Here is a 22,576-nt window from a genome sequence, read left to right as displayed (position 1 = left end):
AGTCTTATCTTTATTTATTAAATCACTGATTCTTGTTATAGACTTGACTGATACTCCTATATCCCCAGATTGCTGGATCAGCTTTCTTAGGGAGTAAATTAGGATGAAGGTTTTGTATTTAGTATTCTCAAGCTCGAAAGGTGTAATATCCCATATTCTCATCTCTGCTATCAGAATATCCACTGCCTCTGTACTTTGTTCTTAATATTCTGTGTTTCAAATAGGAGGATTAAAAAAATTTTACTGCCATTTTTGAGGTTATTTTTCTTTCTTCTTCCCTACCTACAGTTGAGGTAGTGATGGATTAGTCCTTTGCTTACTCTCTTGCCTGGCCCTCTGGTGATCAATGACATGTGCGTAATGAAATGACTGGCTGAAATTAGGTTGGTAATGGTGCAAAGCCTTGTCTTTACTTTTCTTTTCTTTCTTTTTTTTTTTTTTTGAGACAGGGTCTCACTCTGTCATCCAGGCGGAGTACAGTGGCGTGATCTCGGCTCACTGCAACCTCTGCCTCCCGAGTTCAAGCAATTCTCCCACCTCAGTCTCCCGAGTAGCTGGGATTACAGGGGCGTGCCACCACGCCCATCTAATTTTTGCATTTTTAGTAGAGACGGGATTTCACCGTGTTGGCCAGGCTGGTCTCGAACTCCTGACCTCAGGTGATCCACCCACCTCAGCCTCCCAAAGTGCTGGATTACAGGAGTGAGCCACTGCACCCGGCTTAGGTTTTTCTTTTTAAGGTATTTGACTTGTAGAAATTGAATTTATGACTTTGAACTCATAACCACCACACTTTTTAAAACTCTAGATGTTGCTGTTTATGATAGTTTTGGGTTCATTTGGGATCTTTTCACAACTCTGAATATAAGTAAATACACATACTCATGCTCTTCTACGCTAGACATTGTGCTAGGTACTGGGACTATGACAGACATGTTTTTTGCCCTCACAGAGTTTATAATCTAGTTAGGAAGAACGAGGCCTAAGAAAGGATTACCAGTGTGATAAAATAAATTTATTTTGAGATATCTTTGGTTACCTAAATTTATTAATTTCCATATTTTCAGAAAAACTTCTTGTTAGAGTATTGAGCAGATAGTGGGTTTTCTGTAGAAAATTCTTGATATTTGTCAGCTAGATATTAGTAGATACTAGGTAGGTAGTGGTTTTTGTTTTTTTTTTTTTTTTTTTTTTTGAGAGGGAGTCTGGCTGTGTCGCCCAGGCTGGATTGCAGTGGTGGGATCTCAGCTCATTGCAACCTCCACCTCCCGGGTTCAAGCGATTCTCCTACCTCAGCCTCCTGAGTAGCTGGGATTACAGGCATGTGCCACCATGCCCAGCTAATTTTGGTATTTTTAGTAGAGCTGGGGTTTCACTGTTTTGATCAGGCTGGTCTCGCACTCCTGACCTCGTGATCTGCCTGCCTCGGCCTCCCAAAGTGCTGGGATTACAGGTGTGAGCGACTGCGCCTGGCGATATTAGGTTAGTAGTGTTTTAGTTATCTATTGATGTACAAAAACCACCACAAAATTGGTGGCTTAAAATAATAAAGATTTATTTTGTCTCATAATTACTCGGGTTAGGAATTTGGGCAGGACTTGTCTGGATGGTCCTTCTCCCCTGTGTAACATCAGTTGTGCTTTGTTTGTCTGCTTTCAGCTGGTGGTTGGGCTAGGTTAGAAGGTCTAAGAAGGTTTCACTCATTTGCTTGGTATCTTGATAGTCTTCCACGTGGCTTCTCTCTCTCCACATGGTATCTTATCATGCAGGTCCTCTCTGAGTCTTGCTCAGTCGCCCAGGCTGGAGTGCAGTGGCACAAGCTGGGCTTACTGCAACCCCCACCTCCTGGGTTCAAGTGATTCTCTTGCCTCGGCCTCTCCAGTAGCTGTTAGTACAGGCATGCGTCACCATGCCGGGCTATGTTTGTTTGTTTTTTGAGTCAGGGCCTTGCTCTGTCACCCAGGCTGGAGTGTGGTGGCATGATCAGGGCTCACTGCAGCCTTGACCTCCTGGGCTCAGGCTATCCTCCCACCTCAGCCTTCTGAGTAGCTGGAACCACAGGCACATGCCACCATGCCTAGCTAATTTTAAGCAATTTTTGTAGAGACAGGGGTCTCATTATGTTGACCAGGCTGATCTTGAATTCCTGGACTCAAACAATCCTCCCACCTCAACCTCCCAGGGCAGGGATTACAGGTGTGAGCCACTGTGCCTGGCTGGTTTTATTTTTTGTTTTTAAAAAGGTGACAGTGGTAAGATCTTTTATATGAAATGGTTTGGAGACCTCTACAGTGGACGGTCTCATTTTGCCTAGAAGAATTTGTTTTAAATTTAATTTGTCTGACTGTTTACAGGGCTTTGTGGCCTAAACTTTTTATTTTTAGAAATTAAATATTGTGTGTTCTTATTACCATTTTCTTTCTTTCTTTCTTTCTTTTTTTTTGAGATGGAGTCTCACTCTCTCCTCCAGGCTGGAGTGCAGTGGCGTGATCTTGGCTCACTGCAACCTCTGTGTCCCAGGTTTCAGTGATTCTCCTGCCTCAGCCTCCTGAGTAGCTGGGACTACAGGCACATGTCACCATGCCCGGCTAATTTTTTTTTTTTTTTTTTTTTGAGATGGAGTTTCGCTCTTGTTGCCCAGGCTGGAGTACAATGGCACGGTCTCTGCTCACCACAACTTCCACCTCCTGGGTTCAAGCGATTCTCCTGCCTCAGCCTCCTAAGTAGCTGGGATTACAGGCATGCACCACCATGCCTGGCTAATTTTGTATTTTTAGTAGAGACGGGGTTTCTCCATGTTGGTCAGGCTGGTCTTGAACTCCTGACCTCAGGTGATCCACCCGCCTCAGCCTCCCAAGGTGCTGGGATTACAGGCATGAGCCACCGCAACCAGCCCTTATTACCATTTTCATACTAATTCTTAATTACAGAATGAAGCTATTATTCTACTATAAGCATTTTTCATATGGTAAATATTTTGATCCTTGTGGTAGCCCTGTGATATACATACTATCAATAGTCACATTTTGTGGATGAGGAAACTAAGGTACAGTCAGGTTAAGTAACTATTCCTAGAAATCAAGATACCATCATATACCAAGAAAAGGATGGAGCTGGAATTCAATCAACCATTCTGACTGCGGGGCCCATATATATGACTATACATATTGTCTCTAATTTGGATGTTATGGATAATAACAATAAAATAAATATCACTCATGACTTCTCCATCTAGAGTTAACCAGTTAGCACTTTGCCATATCCTTGGATATCTTTTGCACACAATAGATACACAATTCAGGGAATAGTTGGAGTTTTTCTGCTTCTAGGTGTGTTTGCCTTCGGAATGTGTTGTTTACTGTTCTAAATTTATGATGCTTTTCCCCACATTCTCTGTACCCCTGTAAATTCAGTCTAGTGTAAGAGTCACACAAGAGCTGTATGGAGTCAGGTGTGGGTGCTGGCTTGTGGTGCTTACAGTTTGAACTTTGGTTCTATATGATGTTACTTGAAGTATCCTGAAATGGCCGTAGGAAAGTCCTATTAATAAAAACAGAGCTGCCAGTCGTAGAAAACCCTATGTATTTCCATCCATATGGAGTTTCCAAAGAGTACTGCGGCAGTTTTAGGCTTCTAATTAAAAGCCTGAAATTTTGTAGTTAATTTTCCATTTGGGTGAACTTTACTTATGCAAGTGGTCTTAGAATTAGTATTTAAAGGATTTTTTAAAAAATAATTATATCCTTGGGTTAAATCAAGTTATGGAATATATGTCAGTATTACATGGTTGGTTTGACTCTTAGACTTTGCCCACATGGGCATAGTGAAGTGGAAGAGAGATGCAGTTACTCAAATAAATAAGGAGATTGGACTCCATTTTAACAGCTTCTTGCAGGTCTCTAGGTTTCTGAATCACACTCCTAAATGCAATAGGAAGGGGAAGATATGGGGTATGAATTATTAGTCAGGTTGTAGATACAGCTCTAAATTGTTGGTTCTGGTTTTTAATTAACTTTACTAAACTATGTAGAGGGAGCCCAAATCACAACAAATTATTTTTGCCACATAAACATACTTTATTTTCTCCCTGAGCACTTTTTACTTTGTTTTCTGGTAACGGCCTTTGACATAATTCTTAGAAATCTGCTACTCTTGGGAATTGTGGTGTCTCTGGGGTTTCAGTTGGCCCTATTGTTTGGTGAGGGAAACCATAGTGAACCTCAGAGAGGATTCAATAGTAATAAAAACAACAGAAACAAGATTCATATTTCCACAGCTGTTTTCTTATTTGGAGTCTCATAACAACCCTATGAAGCAGACATTGTGATCCTGTTTTACAAAGGAGGAAATGAAGCCTCAAAGAGGTTAAGTATCCCCAAAGTCGTATAGCTAGAAGGTGGAGTAAAATTGCTGGCATAAGATAATCAGATTGCACAAGGAACCTCTAAATCTAACTTCTAATTCCCACTGGGTTGTGGCATACTCTCTAGATGGTTTTTATGAGTAGTTGTTAAATATAATTGTCTCTTGGAATTAAATAGAGAAAATCTGGAAAGGTGGTTGCCTTCTCACCTTTGGAGAGTACTCAGTCATGTTATTGGGAGTGGGAGTATGTGTGTGTGGAAATGGGATGGAATCTTGGCATTTGTCTTTTTTTTTGTTTGTTTGTTTTTTTAAGACAGGGTCTCACTCTATTACCTGGGCTGAAGAGTGCAGCGGTGCAATCATGGCTCACTGTAGTCTTGACCTCCTGGACTCAAGCAACCTTCCCACCTTGGCCTCCCACCATGCCTGACCGGCATTTGTCTTATGTACATATCCTAGCCATGTCTTTTGCTTCTACTTGGATAAGCTTTTGGTGATTGAGAATTGATTTTGGGGACTGTGTGACAGTATCACAAAGACTATTCTTGGTAACCTTTGTCTCAGTCTGCTTTACTTTAAGGGACAGATTGGGAAACTTGTTTCTTCTTGCTTTTTAAAAGAGGAATGAAAAACACAATTGACTGGCATTTCCTCCTCATCAGCAGCCCTGTGTGACTTCAGTTTGACTTAGCTCCCTTTGTTCTTTACAGGGAACACAGTAAAATCTCTTCTCAGGTGGCTGGTAAGAGCATATCAGGAGAGAAGTCCCTTATCCTTTTAAAGCAACAGCAAATATTTTTCTTCAGATGAAAGAGAGATTGTGTAATTGTTTTACTCCGTCTGACTTCTTCCCATCAGTAAAGCTTTCTCTTGTTTGAGCTGTTAGTGTGTTTAGGTCCCTGGAAATTGATAGAAATGTTGTTTGGTAATCCTGATCCTTAGATTTTTTTCTTGGTATTGATATTTGTAGCTACTCTTTCCCCTTTCTGAATCCTGTAGGAATCTGAGGTTGCATCACAGTTTTCTGAGTCATACAGTACTTGTGACCTGTATTTTATTGTTCCTCTTGAGTAACAGGAGGTCAGAAGGTCAGTTTTTTTTATTTTTTATTTTTAGGAATTGGACTGCTGCTGTTTCCACCACACCTTGTAAGATTATAAATGGTTTAAGTGTATTTCTTTGAAAGTGCTTTTATATTGCACTGTTAAGACAAAGGACTCTCAAGATGTTTCTTCTGAACTTTTTTATATTGGGTAAAAGAATTGCAGTAGAGGGTTAAGGTAAACTAATAGGAACTGTATTTTTGGCACTTTCCTGGTTAGTAATTAATCACTTATGTGGCAGTTTGACCGAAGGGCTTCCCTGGGTTCAGGTCTAGACTTCTGATCCTAATCTATGAGTTGTCAGGGTTACTAAGGAGATGATTTCCTTCCAGTTAGTTCATCCTTAGCCTATTCAGGAAGTTGGCCTGAAAATGTTGATATTTTCAGTACATATTTATGCACTAATAAGTGATGAGAGCTGTATCATGAGGATACAGGCTAGAATTTGTTTCTTTGTCACTCCTTAGGTAACTCTGTGCTGTGTAGGACTAGGAACTTGGTGAGTTTTTTTGTTTTTGTTTTTGTGTTTTTTTTTGAGATAGAGTCTCACTCTGTCACCCAGGCCGAAGTACAATGGCACGGTCTCAGCTCACTGAAAGCTCCACCTTCCAGGTCCAAGTGATTCTCCCAACTTAGCCTCCCGAGTAGCTGGGACTACAGGCATGAGCTACCACGCCTGGCTAATTTTTGTATTTTTAGTAGAGACAGGGTTTCACTATGTTGGCCAGGCTGGTCTCAAACTTCTGACCTTGTGATCTGCCCGCCTTGGACTCCCAAAGTGCTGGGATTACAGGTGTGAGCCACTGCACCTGGCCAAACTTGGTGTTTTCTTGCTGTGAAATCTTTCTGACTTTTACATCTTAGTACTCCAGTGAGAGAACTCCTTCAACACAGGCTGTTAATGTTTTTTTTTCTGTCTGTATTTGGATACATCTGGTTGTGTACTCTTTAGATTGCAGCCTTTTGTGAAATGTAAAGAGCCAATTATTGTTTGGCTTTTTACAATAAATAGTTATTACTTTTTAAAAAAGTGAATGGTGGCTGGGCGTGGTGGCTCACGCCTGTAATCCCAGCACTTTGGGAGGCTGAGGCGGGTGGGTCACCGGAGGTCAGGAGTTCGAGACCAGCCTGACCAACATGGTGAAACCCTATCTCTACTAAAAATACAAAAATTAGCCGGGCGTGGTGGCAGGCGCCTGTAGTCCCAGCTACTCGGGAGGCTGAAACAGAATTACCTGAACCCAGGAGGCAGAGGTTGCAGTGAGCCGAGATCGTGCCACTGCACTCCAGCCTGGGTGATGGAGCGAGACTCTGTCTCAAAAAAGAAAAAAAGTGAGTGGTGAGGTTTGGGCTTCTGGTAATAATAATTTTTAAAATTAAAAAGTGAAAAAAAATAGAAACTTGCCTATTAAAATTATTAAATCACCAATAATGCCACTACTGAAAGACAACCATGGTTAGTATTTATTGTATTTCTTTTGTATCCTTTTTCTCCTAATATTTTTTAAACAAAGTTTGGATTATACTGCATATAGAATTTTGTGTTCTTTTTTCACTTAACATGTTCTTACCACATAATTTAAATTTTTTTTTTTTTTTTTGAGACAGAATCTCGCTCTGTTGCCCAGGCTGGAGTGCAATGGCATGGCTCACTGCAACCTCCGCCTCCCGGGTTCAAGTGATTCTCCTGCCTCAGCCCCCTGAGTAGCTGGGATTACAGGCGCGTACCATCACGCCTAGCTAACTTTTGTATTTTTAGTAGAGACGGGGTTTCACCATGTTGGCCAGGATGGTCTCGATCTCTTGAACTTGTTATCCACCCACCTCAGCCTCCCAAAGTGCTGGGATTACAGGTGTGAGCTACCGTGCCTGGCCTTTTTTTTTTTTTTTTTTTTTGAGATGGAGTCTCACTCTGTCACTCAAGCTGGAGTGCAGTGGTGCCATCTCGGCTCACTACAACCTCAGCCTCCTGGGTTCAAGCAGTTCTCGTGTCTCAGCCTCCCAAGTAGCTGGGATTACAGGTGTGCATCACCACGCCCGACTAATTTTTGTATTTTCAGTAGAGATGGGGTTTCGCCAAGTTGGCCAGGCTGATACCGAACTCCTGACCTCAAGTGATCTGCCTGCCTCGGCCTCCCAAAGTGCTGGGATTATAGGCGTGAGCCACCATGCCTGGCCTCATTTAATATTTAATTTAATTTATTTTTTTGATTAATTAATTGGTTAATTTTTTTTTTGGAGATGGAGTTTCACTCTGTCACCCAGGCTGGAGTGCAGTGGTGCAATCTCGGCTCACTACAACCTCCGCCTCCTGGGTTCAAGCGATTCTCCAGCCTCAGCCTCCCAAGTAGCTGGTATTACTGGTGCCTGCCACCACGCCTGGCTGATTTTTGTATTTTTAGTAGAGATGGGGTTTCACCATGTTGACCAGGCTGGTCTCGAACTCCTGACCTCAGGTGATCCGCCTGCCTTGGCCTCCCAAAGTGCTGAGATTACAGGCATGAGCCACTGCACCTGGCCTAATTTTTGTCTTTTTAGTAGAGTAAATTTTGTATTTTTAGTAGAGTAGGTTTTGCCATGTTGGCCAGGCTGGTCTCGAACTCCTGACCTCAGGTGATCCGCCCACCTTGGCCTCCCAAAGTTCTGGGATTACAGGCGTGAGCCATCGCGCCTGCTGTCGTTTAATATTTTAAACAAAATTTTTGATAAAGATAACAGATTTACCTTTTTCAAAAACTAAAATTTCAGCACCTAGTGCAGTGGTTTGCACCAGCCTGGGCAACATAGCGAGACCCCATCTTTAAAATAATTTTAAAAGTTAGCTACTCTGGAGGCTGAGGCGGGAGGATTGCTTGAGCCCAGCACTTTGAGGCTGCAGTGAGCCATGATTGCACCATCGCACTCCAGCCTGGGTGATAGAGTGATACCCTGTTTCTTTAAAAAATAAAAATAAAAAAAATCCCCACAAACTAACTAAAATTCCATTTCAAAAACGCTGACAGGTATTGCATCCATTTTTGTTTCCATTTATCTAGTCCCTCCAGTCCCCAGTGTGTTACCATTAGTTTTTCTTCTTATTCAAAGGTAGCTTTACTCGATATATTGTTTTGTACCTTGCTTTTTTTCTCTCTCGACAATATATTTTGGACATCTATTCTTTTTTTTTTTTTTTTTTTTTTTTTTTGAGGCGGAGTCTCACTCCATCGCCCAGGCTAGAGTGCAGTGGCGCGATCTCGGCTCACCGCAAGCTCTGCCTCTCGGGTTCATGCCATTCTCCTGCCTCAGCCTCCTGAGTAGCTGGGACTGCAGTCTCCTGCCACCACGTCCGGCTATTTTTTTTTTTGTATTTTTAGTAGAGACACGGTTTCACTGTGTTAGCCAGGATGGTCTCGATCTCCTGACCTCGCGATCCGCCCGTCTCGGCCTCCCAAAGTGCTGGGATTACAGGCGTGAGCCACTGCGCCTGGCCTGGACATCTGTTCTCATCAGTAGCCAGAGAATCTTCCTTGCCATAGATTAGTCATCCAGTACCCTTTAGATGGACACTTGGTTATCCTCAGTTTTTGCTATTGTAAGCAATAAGACAGAAGTAGTAACTACTCTGCACCAATTTTTAAGGGAAATTTATTATTTGTACAAGAAAGCCAGCTAATACATGTAGAAATAATGATAGAATTAGAAAATCAATATTTTCAGCATCTCCCCCCATTAAAAAAGTACAAGAGAGAATCATCAATGAATGCTAACCCATTAAGTAAAAAGTTGAGAAATAATAGGATATTTACATGATGCCAAATAATTGCCACAGATTGCTAATTGTAAAGGGGGAGATATTCCTTTATAAAGAAAGGTCTGGCTCTTAACAACCTCAACCAAGTAATCATCTTTCAACAAATGATCACTAATGATGGTACAGTCTGAAAATATGTGCCACCTGATGTACTCCACCTTGAGGTATATAGGCACATCAACTGTGACGCACTGTCACCAAAAACATTTAAACTAATGAAGATTTTAGACCTAACCTACTGTTTACAGGAAATAAAGGTATAGAGAGGCAAGCTAAATGCTACTATGAGGAAACAATCAGTTGAGTCTAGGATGTAAGGCATTCTAACAAGTCAACTCTCCTGATCTTTTAGAAAAGCTAGTGTCAGCTGGGTGCAGTAGCTCACACCTGTAATCCCAGCACTTTGGGAGGCTGAGGCGGGTGGATCACCTGAGGTCAGGAGTTCAAGACCAGCCTGGCCAACATGGCAAAACCTGGTCTTTACTAAAAATACAAAAATTAGCTGGGTGTGGTGGCAGGTGCCTGTAATCCCAGCTACTCAGGAGGCTGAGGCAGGAGAATTGCATGAACCCAGAAGGCAGAGGTTGCAGTGAGCCGAGATTGCGCTGTTGCACTCCAACTGGGGCCACAGAGTGAGACTCTGTCCCCCACCCCCCCAAAAAAGAAAGAAAAGCTAGTGTCACAAATAAATGAAAACATAAACAAAACAAAACATGGAGGCCATTCTAGGATAAAGGAGACTAAAGAGACATAAACGTCCAAAGTCGTTGCTTGAGTTTTGATTAGATTCTGGATTTTTTAAAAGTCAACCATAAATGAAATTTTTTGGACAATGGGGAAAATTCGAATGATAATTGAAGTATTAGATGATAATTGGTATAGTATTGTTATTGTGGTTATGAGGCAGAATGTCCTTCTTCCTAGGAGTTGCATAATGAATTAAATATGCAGGGTTAAAGTGTCTTGATACCTACTGAAATAATTCCAAAATTATACAAAAAAAAAAAAAAAACCAACCTCAGTGTAGCCATATCTCTATCCATGGAGATAGATGAGGCAAATTTGGCAAAATATTAACAATTCTTGAGTCTAGGTGGAGAATAGTGTATGTTTATTGTACCATTCTTTCAACTTTCCTATATTTTTTAAAACATTCATAGTGGAGCTAAAGAAACAATGCCACAGTGGATAACATTGTATTTATGTAGATATTCTTTTGAAATACCATTTTATCAGGCTATATAGTCCATTGTATAGACCACAATTTGTTCTTTAATCATTACACTTGTGTGTATTGTGCTGCTAGTTGCCCTTTTAGTAGAATTTTAATTTCTGATGAAGTTTTCTCCTTGTAAGTCTTGTGGTAGATGAGAAAAGGAGCCTGATTTTTTTTTTTTTTCCTTCCCTTTCCTTCTCTGTCCTCTACCCTGGATCTTCAGTGGAGAAGAGAAAATGAGTGAGAAAGGTACTCCCAAATAATAATTTTTTTTTTTGAGATGAAGTCTTGCTCTGTCGCCCAGGCACTGGAGTGCAATGGCACTATCTCAGCTCTCTGCAACTTCTGCCTCCTGGGTTCAAGCAATTCTCCTGCTTCAGTCTGATGAGTAGCTGGGATTACAGGTGCCTGCCACCACACCCGGCTAATTTTTGTATTTTAGTAGAGATGGGGTTTCACCATGTTGGCCAGGCTGTCTCAAACTCCTGACCTCAAGCAGTCCAATCTCCTTGGCTTCCCGAAGTTCGGGGATTACAGGCGTGAGCCACTGTGCTTGGCCTGATCCTTTCTTTAGCTACAAGGTTGAGCTATGGAGAATATGAGAGTATGAAATATTTTTGGAAGAAAAATTCTGGGAGGAAGGGTCTTTTCTGAGAAAGTGTCATTAAATAGGAAAAGTATAATTTCCCTTTTGAGCTAGAATTGTATTTGCAATTGGAAGCTTCTCATTGCAGAAGTCGTTCTTTGACATTATTCTTTGTTCCTTAGATTTCCATGAGGACAACTTACAAGGACCTGTATGGCCTCATTTTAGCTGCTTCAGTGTGTTGGAGCTGTTACTTGCTCCTTCATTTCCTGGGCCTGGTGTGACAGTGGCTGCTGAGCGCCATGAAGGTTGTCCCAGAAAAGAATGCTGTCCGGATACTCTGGGGGCGAGAACGGGGTGCTCGGGCCATGGGAGCTCAGCGGCTTCTGCAGGAGCTGGTAGAAGATAAAACCCGGTGGATGAAATGGGAGGGCAAGGTAAGGAAAATGGCTATATTTCACATAGGATTTGTGCTGGTGATGGTAGAATGAGACCTTAGAATGGGTTAACAGCAGAGAGTTGGAATATATTTATCTTGTGTGGGAGAGTTGACATATCTGACTTAGGGAGTTGTTTGTAAATTTGAAAGAATTAATGTGCTAGAAATATCTTTTTCCTTTAGAGCTAGACAGTTTTCCTGAAGGTAATTTAGGTTTATCTCTCCCAATTTGTAGCTTGATCATTGTCTCCAGTTTTTAAGCCTACACTGTGAATACTAATCTAGAATGGTTAATGTGCTTTTGAGATACGGTGAACCATGGTCTACAAATCATGTATTTTAACTTTTTTTTTTTTTTTGTCTCCCAGAGAGTAGAACTGCCGGATAGTCCACGCTCTACCTTCTTATTGGCCTTCAGCCCAGACAGGTACTTAGTATTTATCTATAACTTAAGATTTGTGATAACAGTGCTTTCTGTATATTTGGCCTGGCTTGATCTTCCAAGTCAGTCCCTAAAGTCTCTCTGAAGTACTGTATGAACAGCACTTTGGCCACGTGTCAGAAAGGGAAAGAAAGTAGATGAGCAGTGCTAACCTGAAAAATCATGAGAACAAGCAAAGGAAACTGAGAGGATCAAAACTTGGAAAGTTTCTCAATAACAATCATTTGCCTGTGTGATACAGCTCACCAGTGGTATGATGGTTTTTCCAGTGGGAAAAAATATTTTCCGAATGTGGCATGTGTCATTTGGGGACAGTGTGGACAAGCCAAAAGCTTTTAAAGATCAGAATATTTCTGTTTGTAGATATACTGCCTAACATACAAAGCTTAGTTTCTTTCATGTTGGGATTGGCAGGTAGCATCAATATTCTGTGTTGTCCAAAGTTGATAAGATTGGTTACCCTTCCACATGCTTCTGAATTCAGTTCTACTCTTTGATTTTCTAGGACTCTCTTAGCCTCCACCCATGTGAACCATAATATCTATATTACGGAGGTGAAGACTGGCAAGTGTGTTCATTCCCTGATTGGACACCGCCGTACTCCATGGTGTGTCACTTTTCATCCCACCATCTCAGGCCTCATTGCTTCTGGCTGTCTAGATGGGGAGGTTAGGATTTGGGATTTACACGTGAGTATTTCCTTAAGATACCCTTTCCTTTTGGTGTTCTAATTTTTTTTTTGAGACGGAGTCTCGCTCTGTTGCCCAGTGGTGTGATCTTGGCTAGCTGCAACCTCCGTCTCCCAGGTTCATGTGATACTTCTGCCTCAGCCTCCCAAGTAGTTGGGATTACAGGCATGTGCCATCATGCCTGGCTCATTTTTGTGTTTTTAGTAGAGACGGGGTTTCACTATGTTGGCCAGGCTGATCTTGAACTCCTGACCTCAAGTGGTCTGCCTGCCTCGGCCTCCCAAAGTGCTGGGATTACAGGCATGAGCCACCATGCCCGGCTTCTTTTGGTATTCTAAATGCAGAGACTTATTTACCATTGGGTTTTTAATTCTGGAAGAGCCTAGCTAGATTCTTAGGACTACATCTGAATATACTGTGGTAGACATTGCCCACTTAATAGGAAGTCTAATTCCCTGTCTTCCATTCCTTTTTTTTTTTTTTTTGCAATAGCTTAAGCATGCCCTGAGATTGTCTTCCATTCTTGCTAAGATGAACATCTACTTTTGCTTCCTTCAGCCCATTGTGACATAGTACAGGAGGCTCTAAGATATGTTCAGGATGGATTTCTGTTGTCTTAGGGCAAAGATATTCCTGTACTCCGATCATGATCATCAAAGCAAGATCCTCTTTGTCCTAGTAACTGGCTAGCGGGTTGTCTTGCACCATGTTGTGCATCGAGCTTGAGTTTTTCTCAGGCTTTGCATGGAACTGTGCGCTGGCCGCGGTGGCTCACGCCTGTATTCCTAGCACTTCAGGAGACCAAGACAGGAGGATTGCTTGAGTTCAGGAGTTTGAGACCAGCCTGAGCAGGATATTATACCAAAAATATTATACACAAAATTATACAGAATTAGCTGAGCATGGTGCCATGCGCCTGTGGTCCCAGCTACTTGGGAGGCTGAGGTGCGAGGATTGCTTGAGCCTAGGAGGCAGAGGTTGCAGTGTGCTGAGATTGTGCCACTGCACTCCAGCCTGGGTGACAGAATGAAACCCCCTGTCAAAAAAAAAAAAAAGAAAAGAAATAGGAACTGTGTATATATGTTTATTGCTTGTAGATTGTGACTAATTTGAAGAACTGAACTGATTGTATAGTATTTATCTGATAAATTAGTGCCACTACCAGATCACTGATCTTCTACATCTTTTTACAGAGGATGTATTTAAAGTAGTCCCTAGACATAGTCATTTTACCTTAAATGGACCTTTCTTGAAATTGGCTTCCCAGTGTGCTGGTAGCTTGTAACCTGAGAATATCTGGAATTGGTTCATTCACAGGGTGGCAGTGAAAGCTGGTTCACAGATAGCAACAATGCCATTGCCTCCCTGGCTTTCCACCCTACGGCTCAGCTCCTGCTGATTGCCACTGCCAATGAGATCCACTTCTGGGACTGGAGTCGACGGGAACCTTTTGCTGTGGTGAAGACAGCTAGTGAGATGGAACGGGTCCGGTGAGTGCGCTGCCCCATCTGCACTGTCTGGCACAGGACTGACGTGATAGAGAACATTCTACTGGCTGTCACCTTGGAAGTCAGGTTGTTATCCCTGCTCAGGGCAAGTTGTCATCCTCACAACTCCTCCTATTTTTTTTTTGAGACAGGGTGTCACTCTGTCACCCAGGGTGGAGTGCAGTGGTGCAATCTTGTCTCACTGCGACCTCTGCCTCCTAGGTTCAAGCGATTCTCGTGCCTCAGCCTCCAGAGTAGCTGGGATTGCAGGCACCCACCACCATGCCCGGCTCATTTTTTTGTATTTTTAATAGAGATAGGGTTTCACCATGTTGTCCAGGATGGTCTTGAACTCCTGGCCTTAAGTGATCCGCCCACCTCAGCCTCCCAAAGTGCTGTGATTACAGGCATGAGCCACCATGCCCACCACCACCACCCCCCCTTTTTTTTTTTTTAAGGAGACAGGGTCTTGCTCTGTTACCCAGGCTGGAGTACAGTTGTGCAGTCATGATCTCATGGGCCCAAGTTACTGCAGCCTTGACCTCATGGGCCCAAGCAATCCTCCCACCTCAGTCTTATGAGTATCTGGGACTACAGGTGTGTGCAGCCTCTCTCAGCTAATTTTTAAATTTTTTCGTAGAGATTTGGGGGGCGGGGCCTCACTGCGTTACCCAGGCTAGTCTCGAACTCCTGGCCTTCAGTTATCCTCCTGCTTTAGCCTCCCAAAGTATTGGGATTATAGGTATGAGCCACTGCACCTGGCCTCCTCCTGCTTTCTAAGCAGCTGACTAATCAGCTGGGAGACATTCATTTTGTTCATTTCAGCTTTCCCTTATTGGCCTCATCTTCTGGTTTTTGGAGACCAGGGTCATTAGACTCTCTTTTAGTTTCAAAGCTAACTGTTTTGGATAGTCCTTCTTTGGGAAAACCTGAAAGAAGTTTGGGTGGTATTTTAGATACCTTGGTGGGTTGTCTGTGTTTATCAAACTGGAAGATGGAGATGTAAGCACATAATTTACATTTATTTAGTCCTCAAGATCAAAACATATTGTCTGTATTAAAGTTGATGCATTGTGTTTCTTTGGTCCTCTTGGATTTGCAGTCGAATACAGGCCAATTTTCTGGTTTCAGCTATGTCACTTAATGCTGGGACTGTTCATTGCCACCAAGATTCATGCTTCTTGCCGGTGTAGCTGCCATATGAGGGAAGAACTGATTCTGTGGCAGAGTATGAGAGCATTTTATGCTTTACGGTTAGGATGAACTCTTGTATTTGAGCAAAGGTGTGCTTAAGGTAGCTGTTTCCTGGGATGGCAACTCTAGGTGTTTTTCATGTGAAATCGTTATTTTTTGTGATACATATTCCTTTACTCTGGCAAGAAGTATTGAGTGTTACTATTTTAATCTCTTTGAAAGTTTTGAAAGTCTTGAATGAAGTGGATACCTGAGTGATACCAGTTATCAATAATGATTGCTATAAATTCAAACACAAGTTTCCTCTTCTCAGTTAACATAATCTCTCTATGCGTGTCTTTGTCTCTTTCTTCTGTGATTTTAGTCTGGTGAGATTTGATCCACTTGGACACTACTTACTCACAGCAATTGTTAACCCCTCTAATCAACAGGTAAGTTAGTCCAGCAGTTCCAATTCCAGCTAAACTGTGAGTTCGTTTCTTAACTAGTATTCCAATTCTGATTATATTGGATTTTCATTCTCAATACCCAAGTCTTATCTTTCCAGTCAAGATTTAAAGCTAGCTTCAGACTGTATGTTGAGGGTTATAGCCATAATCTTGACAGGAGAGTCAATTCTGAAACCCTCCAGTGATTGCCTCATTAGAAGTAACCCTTATCATCACTAGACAGTGTTGGATAGCTTGTCACTCATGTGCCTCTGGCTGTTGACATTTTGCTTCCCCTCACTGCTTCCATGTCATGGGGAGATGTCTTTTGTAAGACAATTGGTTTGTCAGCTGCACTCATTCAGATATGCTGCTAATTGGGAGTGGAAAATTTAATACCATGTGATTATTTTGAATCTGAGGCCAGTTGTCAGTGCTTCAGGGGTAGAGAGTTGTTTCCTACCTATGAACATTGTTTTCCTTGGATGATTGTCAGTGGTTAGTTTTTCTTGATTTACTTGGAGGTTCTACCTAACTGCCTTGCTCTACCCCCTGCCCCATGCTGGTCCACGTTGCAGGGTGATGACGAACCAGAGATCCCCATAGATGGAACAGAATTATCCCACTACCGTCAGCGTGCCCTCCTGCAATCACAGCCAGTTCGCCGGACGCCTCTCCTCCACAATTTCCTGCACATGCTGTCCTGCCGCTCTTCTGGCATCCAGGTGGGAGAGCAAAGCACAGTGCAAGATTCTGCTACCCCCTCACCCCCACCGCCTCCCCCTCAGCCCTCCACGGAGCGCCCCAGGACTTCCGCTTACATCAGGCTCCGACAGCGGGTCAGTTACCCCACAGCTGAGTGCTGCCAGCACCTTGGGATCCTGTGCCTTTGCAGCCGCTGCTCTGGCACTCGAGTTCCTTCCCTCTTGCCACACCAGGACAGTGTCCCCCCTGCTTCTGCCAGAGCTACTACCCCTTCCTTTTCTTTTGTACAGACCGAGCCCTTCCATCCCCCGGAGCAGGCCTCGTCAACGCAGCAGGACCAGGGCCTCCTGAACCGGCCGTCTGCCTTCAGTACAGTCCAGAGCAGCACTGCCGGCAACACACTCCGCAACCTCAGTCTGGGTCCTACCCGCCGCTCTTTGGGAGGGCCTCTGTCTAGCCACCCTTCTAGGTATCACCGAGAAGTAGCTCCTGGGTTGACAGGATCTGAGTGGACCCGGACAGTACTCAGTCTGAACTCCCGCTCTGAGGCGGAATCCATGCCCCCGCCCAGAACCAGTGCCTCTTCGGTGAGTTTGCTATCTGTGCTGAGACAGCAGGAAGGTGGCTCTCAGGCATCTGTGTACACTTCAGCCACAGAAGGGAGGGGTTTTCCAGCATCAGGGTTGGCAACTGAGTCAGATGGAGGGAATAGCTCCAGCCAAAACAACTCAGGCAGCATTCGCCATGAGCTTCAGTGTGACCTGAGACGCTTCTTTCTGGAGTATGACCGGCTTCAGGAGCTGGATCAGAGCCTGAGTGGGGAAGCTCCCCAGACCCAACAGGCCCAGGAAATGCTCAACAATAACATTGAATCTGAGAGGCCAGGCCCTTCCCACCAGCCCACCCCACACAGCAGTGAGAACAACTCCAACCTGTCCCGTGGCCACCTGAATCGCTGTCGTGCTTGCCACAATCTCCTGACCTTCAACAACGATACCCTGCGCTGGGAAAGAACCACACCTAACTACTCCTCTGGCGAGGCTAGCTCCTCTTGGCAGGTCCCCAGCTCCTTTGAGAGTGTGCCATCAAGTGGCAGCCAGTTGCCACCTCTCGAGCGGACTGAGGGCCAAACGCCCAGCTCCAGCAGGCTGGAGTTGAGCAGCTCTGCTAGTCCGCAGGAGGAGAGGACTGTGGGGGTGGCCTTTAACCAGGAGACAGGCCACTGGGAAAGAATTTACACCCAGTCCAGCAGATCTGGAACTGTGTCACAGGAGGCCTTACATCAGGATATGCCTGAGGAGAGCTCTGAGGAGGATTCACTCAGGAGGTAAGCAGTCGCTTTCCTATCTTCTGCATCCCTTGCTTTTCTCCTTGTATCATTTCCTTCAGTCCTATAGATGTTGTGGCTGTATCTGGAGTGTCTGGGACCCACGCATCTGCTTCTGATCTCGCCATTGCATTTTCTTGGAAAATCTTGCTCTGGTGGCAGAGATAGGATAGGGCCTAGCAGTATGAGTCAGTTGGCTGTGCTAGCTCTATTTCTGGCTAAGCTGAAGGTTCTGGCTTTAGCCTTGAAAGGAGAGTGTAGATTAGGTTAGAGAGGCATGAGGAGATGGAACCATTGACTTTCTCTGCCTGCTTTTTGACCTTGTCGAGACATTGTATGTGCAGGACTACTTATTGTAGTAGTCCCAGAGTGCCTAGGAATAAGTAAAATAGAACCCTGCATGGTAGAGATTAGTATATTGGCTCTTCGCTGATTGTATTGCTTTGGACAACTGAGTTCACTTCCTAATCCTTATCTTTTGGAACACTGCAGTTTGACAAAGGGAAAAGAAAATATATATATATATGTATATATATGTATGTCAAGAAAAATTCCAATTTTTTCAGAGATACTTGTTTTTGGGCAGCCTATTGCTCAGTTGAGATTCTCTGAATGGACCTTCCAGGTGGACATTCACCTTGGGGTGGAGAAGAAGAATAATTCATGGAAGGAAGGACTCTCCATACTCAGATTGGCATCCTAGCCAACTCTTTCATGGGAGAAACAGAGTAGGTGTAGTTGATCGCCCACCATATGTTCCATGTATGGCTATGTGCGCATCTATCTTGATTTATTAGGGACTTCTTTCTGTAATTTTGTAAAGGTCAAAGCTAGCATAATCACCAACTCCAAGAATATGCCTGTTGGATCCAAACAGCATATTGCGCTGCATTACATCCTCTGTCGAAGCAACTGAAATTTCTCTGACATAAGCTTCTAACAAGGGTGGGAATATGAATTATGCACATAATGTACTTGTTATTTTGGGAGGATGCTTTAGACAGTCACTCAGTCAATAAGTATTAGTTGAATGGTTACAAATTTTCTAGCACTGTGCTAGGCACTGTGGGAAATACAAAAGAAGTATAATACATGGTCTTTACCCACCTGAGTCTACAGTGTTATTGTGGAGGCAAGACAATGAAATTTTTCAAAAGTATAGATGAGCAAATGCTTCATTGTATGGTACTGAGATTGGATGTAGTCTCAGAGAGAGGGAAGTATCATCCAAGAAGGCTTTGCAAAATCAAGTCTTGAAAGATGGATAGGATTTGGAGAGAGCAAGACCTTTTTATTTTAGGGAAACAGCACATGTTAAGGGAGGAAAGGGTATGGTATGTGTAGGTTCTTAGGCAGTTACTAAGGGCCCTGGGTGGGAAACAGAGGGAGACTTGACTGGATGTGAAAGATGAATAAAATAGAGAGGTTGCTAACTCTGCCCATATGCTTGAAACCAGTTCTGGATTAACAGCTCCTCAATTCCTGGTTTTGGAATATTGTGCCTGGCATACTGGTCTTCATCAGGAGCCCGAGCCTCTGTTCTTCCTCTTTGCCAAGAGTGGTGAGAATGCAGTCAACACAGGGCATGACATGTAGTAGGCACTTTAAAAGTTTATTAAAGATCTCTGTAAAAGGACTGTCTTCAGTTACTGCTCTAAGAAACCAAGCAGTTGCTGTTTCCGTAATACCAGTGTGCTCTGGTTAGCTTTTGTCCATTCTGCTTTAGTAGTACCTCTTCATGTGCTATTCTGAGAAATACCTGAGTGGTTTAAATAAACTCTGTTGTTTGATGATAATTAGAGATACCAGTTACTGCCGGGCACGGTGGCTCACGCCTGTCATCCAAGAACTTTGGGAGGCTGAGTCGGGCAGAGCACTTAAGGTCAGGAGTTCGAGACCAGCCTGGCCAACATGGTAAAACCCCGTCTCTACTAAAAATACAAAAATTAGCCGGGCTTGGTGGCACAGGCCTGTAGTCCCATCTGCTTGGGAAGCTGAGGCAGGAGAAACGCTTGAACCCAGGAGATGGAGGTTGCGGTGAGCCAAGATCACACCACTGCACTTCAGCCTGGGTGATGGAGCAAGACTCCATCTCAAGAAAAAAAGAAAAAAAGAGATACCAGTTACTGAGGGCCTACTATGTGTTAGGTATTGTGTTCTTGCTTTGAAATAATTCCTTCTGCCTTCAACAACAACTCTATGCAAGTCAGGTATTCAATTTTCCATTTTATATTTGAGGAAAGTGAGGCTCAGGGAAGTCAGTTTCTTGTGAAAGATCATATAATAGGTCTCTGAGTGAGAATTTGAACTCTGGTCTTCATGACTAAAGATTTGTGCAAGCTGCCCTTCATGGTATTTTTCTTAATATAACATTTTTATTTTTTTGAGATGGAGTTTCTCTCTTGTTGCCCAGGCTAGAGTGCAATAGTGTGATCTCGGCTTACCACAACCTCCATCTCCTGGGTTCAAGTGATTCTCCTACCTCAGCCTACCGGGTAGCTGGTATTACAGGCATGCGCCACCACGCCTGGCTAATTTTGTATTTTTAGTAGAGACGGATTTTCTCCATGTTGATCAGGCTGGTCTCAAACTCCCGACCTCAGGTGATCTGCCCACCTTGGCCTCCCAAAGTGCTGGGATTCCAGGTGTGAGCCACTGAGCCTGGCCGATAACTTCATTTTTAAGTGAACCACTTTTTTTCTTTTAATATTTTATTATGGAAATCTTCAAACATATATAAAAATGAAGAGAAAAGTATAACTGAGCTTCCATACACCTATAACCTGACTTCAAAGGTTATCAATGCTTGGCTAGCTTTCTTTAATCTATATTCCATCTGCTCCCAGCACCTAGATATCAGATAATTTTGTCTGTAACCACTAGATTTTCTAGAGCAATGCTGTCCAATAAAACTTCTTACACTGATGGAAATGTTCTCTATCTGTGCTATGTAAGATGGTAGCCACTGGCCACACATGGCTATTGAGCATTTGAAATGCTGCTACTGTGATCTGAGAAAATAAATGTAATCTTTAAATTTTTAATTAATTTAAATAATCACATGTGACTAATGGCTATGATATTATACATCTAAAATATTATTAATCACTTAATAAAGTAGGTTATTTAAAACCCAGAAACTACTGGGTAGGTGCAGTGGCTCACGCCTGTAATCCCAGCACTTTGAGAGGCCGAAGCAGGCAGATTGCCTGAGGTCAGGAGTTCGAGACCAGCCTGGCTAACATGGTAAAACCACGTCTCTATTAAAAATACAAAAAAAATTAGCCAGGCATGCTGGTGCATGCCTGTAGTCCTAGCTACGTGGGAGGCTGAGGCAGGAGAATCACTTGGACCCGGGGAGGCGGAGGTTGCAGTGAGCCGAGATTGCGCCACTGCACTCAAGCCTGGGCGACAGAGCAAGACTCCGTCTAAAAAAAACCCCGGAAACTATTAAGGATGTACCATAATTTTTTAAGTATTTTTTTCTTTTCTGGTGCCAAAAAATATATGCATTGTGGTTTAAAGTTCAACCATTTAAAAATGTGTATTATAAAAATGAAGTCCCTGGTCATCTCACTGTAAACAATTTTATATTTATGCTCATTTTCTTTTAAAATATGCAAATAACTCAGGGTTCTCGTAAGATAGTGTATTAATACAGTAGTTACATTATTTATATGGAATCACTTTTAAATGAGCTAGGATGTCGTATACCATAAGGGCTGACAGCTGTCTCAAAAATGAGGTATGTTGTGAAATATTCTAAGCGCGTACACATTAAAGAAGGACACCATTTGAATGGCTGCATTCTGATGTAAATCACTAAGACAAACAGGTGCTGGTCTGCCTCTTCCTCTGCCTTCTAAAGGGGCTGAAAGTCTCTAGGTGATGAGCCAACCCTTGCTTCTAGTTCTCCAGCAGGTGTCACTGTTGGGCTGCTGCTGCTAGGTTAGGATGACTGGGAAGAAAAGGTGTCCCTGCTGTTTGTGTACAAGGTTGGTTCTTTTAACAAAGCCTGTTTTTGTAGATGACTGTTGTTCCTGAGTGAGTGGAGTTCACAAAAGGTGATTGTACTTGAAAGGAGAAAGTTTTGTTCATTGGCCTTATAGTAGAAGATAGGCAAAGGAGAGATGTCTCGATCCTTGGTGCTGCTGGGATATTTAATAGTGTTTGCAAATAGTGAGGGTATTAATAAGCATACAGTGTGTATTTCAGTGTAGCTGTGTGCTGCCAAGTGGTAATAACCAGTACACGGTTTGTCTCCTTTTGCCTGTGGGCAGTGGAGGGCAAACTGTCTTTTTATAATAGTCTGACACTACATTGCAACTTGAGTGGTGGGCCTTTGCTTCACTACAAAGAAATGATTTCTCTGTGTGGGAGTGCAGGATCCAGCAGAAGATCAGGGTATTGTGGCTCCTTGCGGTAGGGTGCCCTTGGCCTTTAAAGGCTGGTACTAGGAAAAAGAAAATGGTTTCAATGGCAAGTTAAAACTGGAGGGAACCTAGAACTTTTGTAGTCTAGTCTGTCTCTGATGAGAAAACAGAGAGAGTAAATGATTTCTTAAAGAGGTGTTTGTAAGCAAAAGTGGGGTTCGAACTCCTGGGCCCTGAAGAGGGCACCCTTTCCTCCGTTTCATTTGAAATAAGTGCCTTCAAACAGCAGTTTTCTTCGTCAAAACCTCTGTTGCTCATGTAGGTCATTGCCTGAGGGAACTTTTCAGTCAACTCTTATTGTAAGAAATTGGAGGTCTGTTAGGTAATTTGTAATTATTATATTTGGGTAGAATGGTAACTAACACAATGCTT

The 22,576-nt window shown here is 43.1% G+C and overlaps 1 protein-coding gene across 24 annotated transcripts in view; it reads left to right on the top strand.

The window, feature by feature from the left end:
* AMBRA1 (autophagy and beclin 1 regulator 1) overlaps window positions 1-22,576 on the top strand; it is a 205,014-nt gene that overhangs the window by 35,147 nt on the left and 147,291 nt on the right. For 11 of the 24 annotated variants that reach the window (XM_019037126.3, XM_019037128.3, XM_019037127.3 and 8 more), the window contains exons 2-8: window positions 11,243-11,497; window positions 11,868-11,926; window positions 12,447-12,630; window positions 13,948-14,120; window positions 15,676-15,742; window positions 16,318-16,464; window positions 16,735-17,771. In XM_019037126.3, the coding sequence (XP_018892671.1) occupies window positions 11,363-11,497; window positions 11,868-11,926; window positions 12,447-12,630; window positions 13,948-14,120; window positions 15,676-15,742; window positions 16,318-16,464; window positions 16,735-17,771 (1,802 nt within the window). In that variant the 5' untranslated portion in view covers window positions 11,243-11,362. Of the gene's footprint in view, window positions 1-4,884; window positions 5,514-10,700; window positions 10,724-11,242; window positions 11,498-11,867; window positions 11,927-12,446; window positions 12,631-13,947; window positions 14,121-15,675; window positions 15,743-16,317; window positions 17,772-22,576 lie in introns of those variants that run through there. The other 13 variants (XM_055354792.2, XM_019037124.3, XM_055354802.2 and 10 more) reach the window with 4 other exon arrangements.

The sequence above is a fragment of the Gorilla gorilla genome, chromosome 9, assembly GCF_029281585.2.
Source record: "Gorilla gorilla gorilla isolate KB3781 chromosome 9, NHGRI_mGorGor1-v2.1_pri, whole genome shotgun sequence".
Taxonomy (NCBI): Eukaryota; Metazoa; Chordata; class Mammalia; order Primates; family Hominidae; genus Gorilla; species Gorilla gorilla.
Note: the sequence above shows the minus strand (reverse complement) of the source record. Positions and strands in the feature narration are given on the sequence as shown.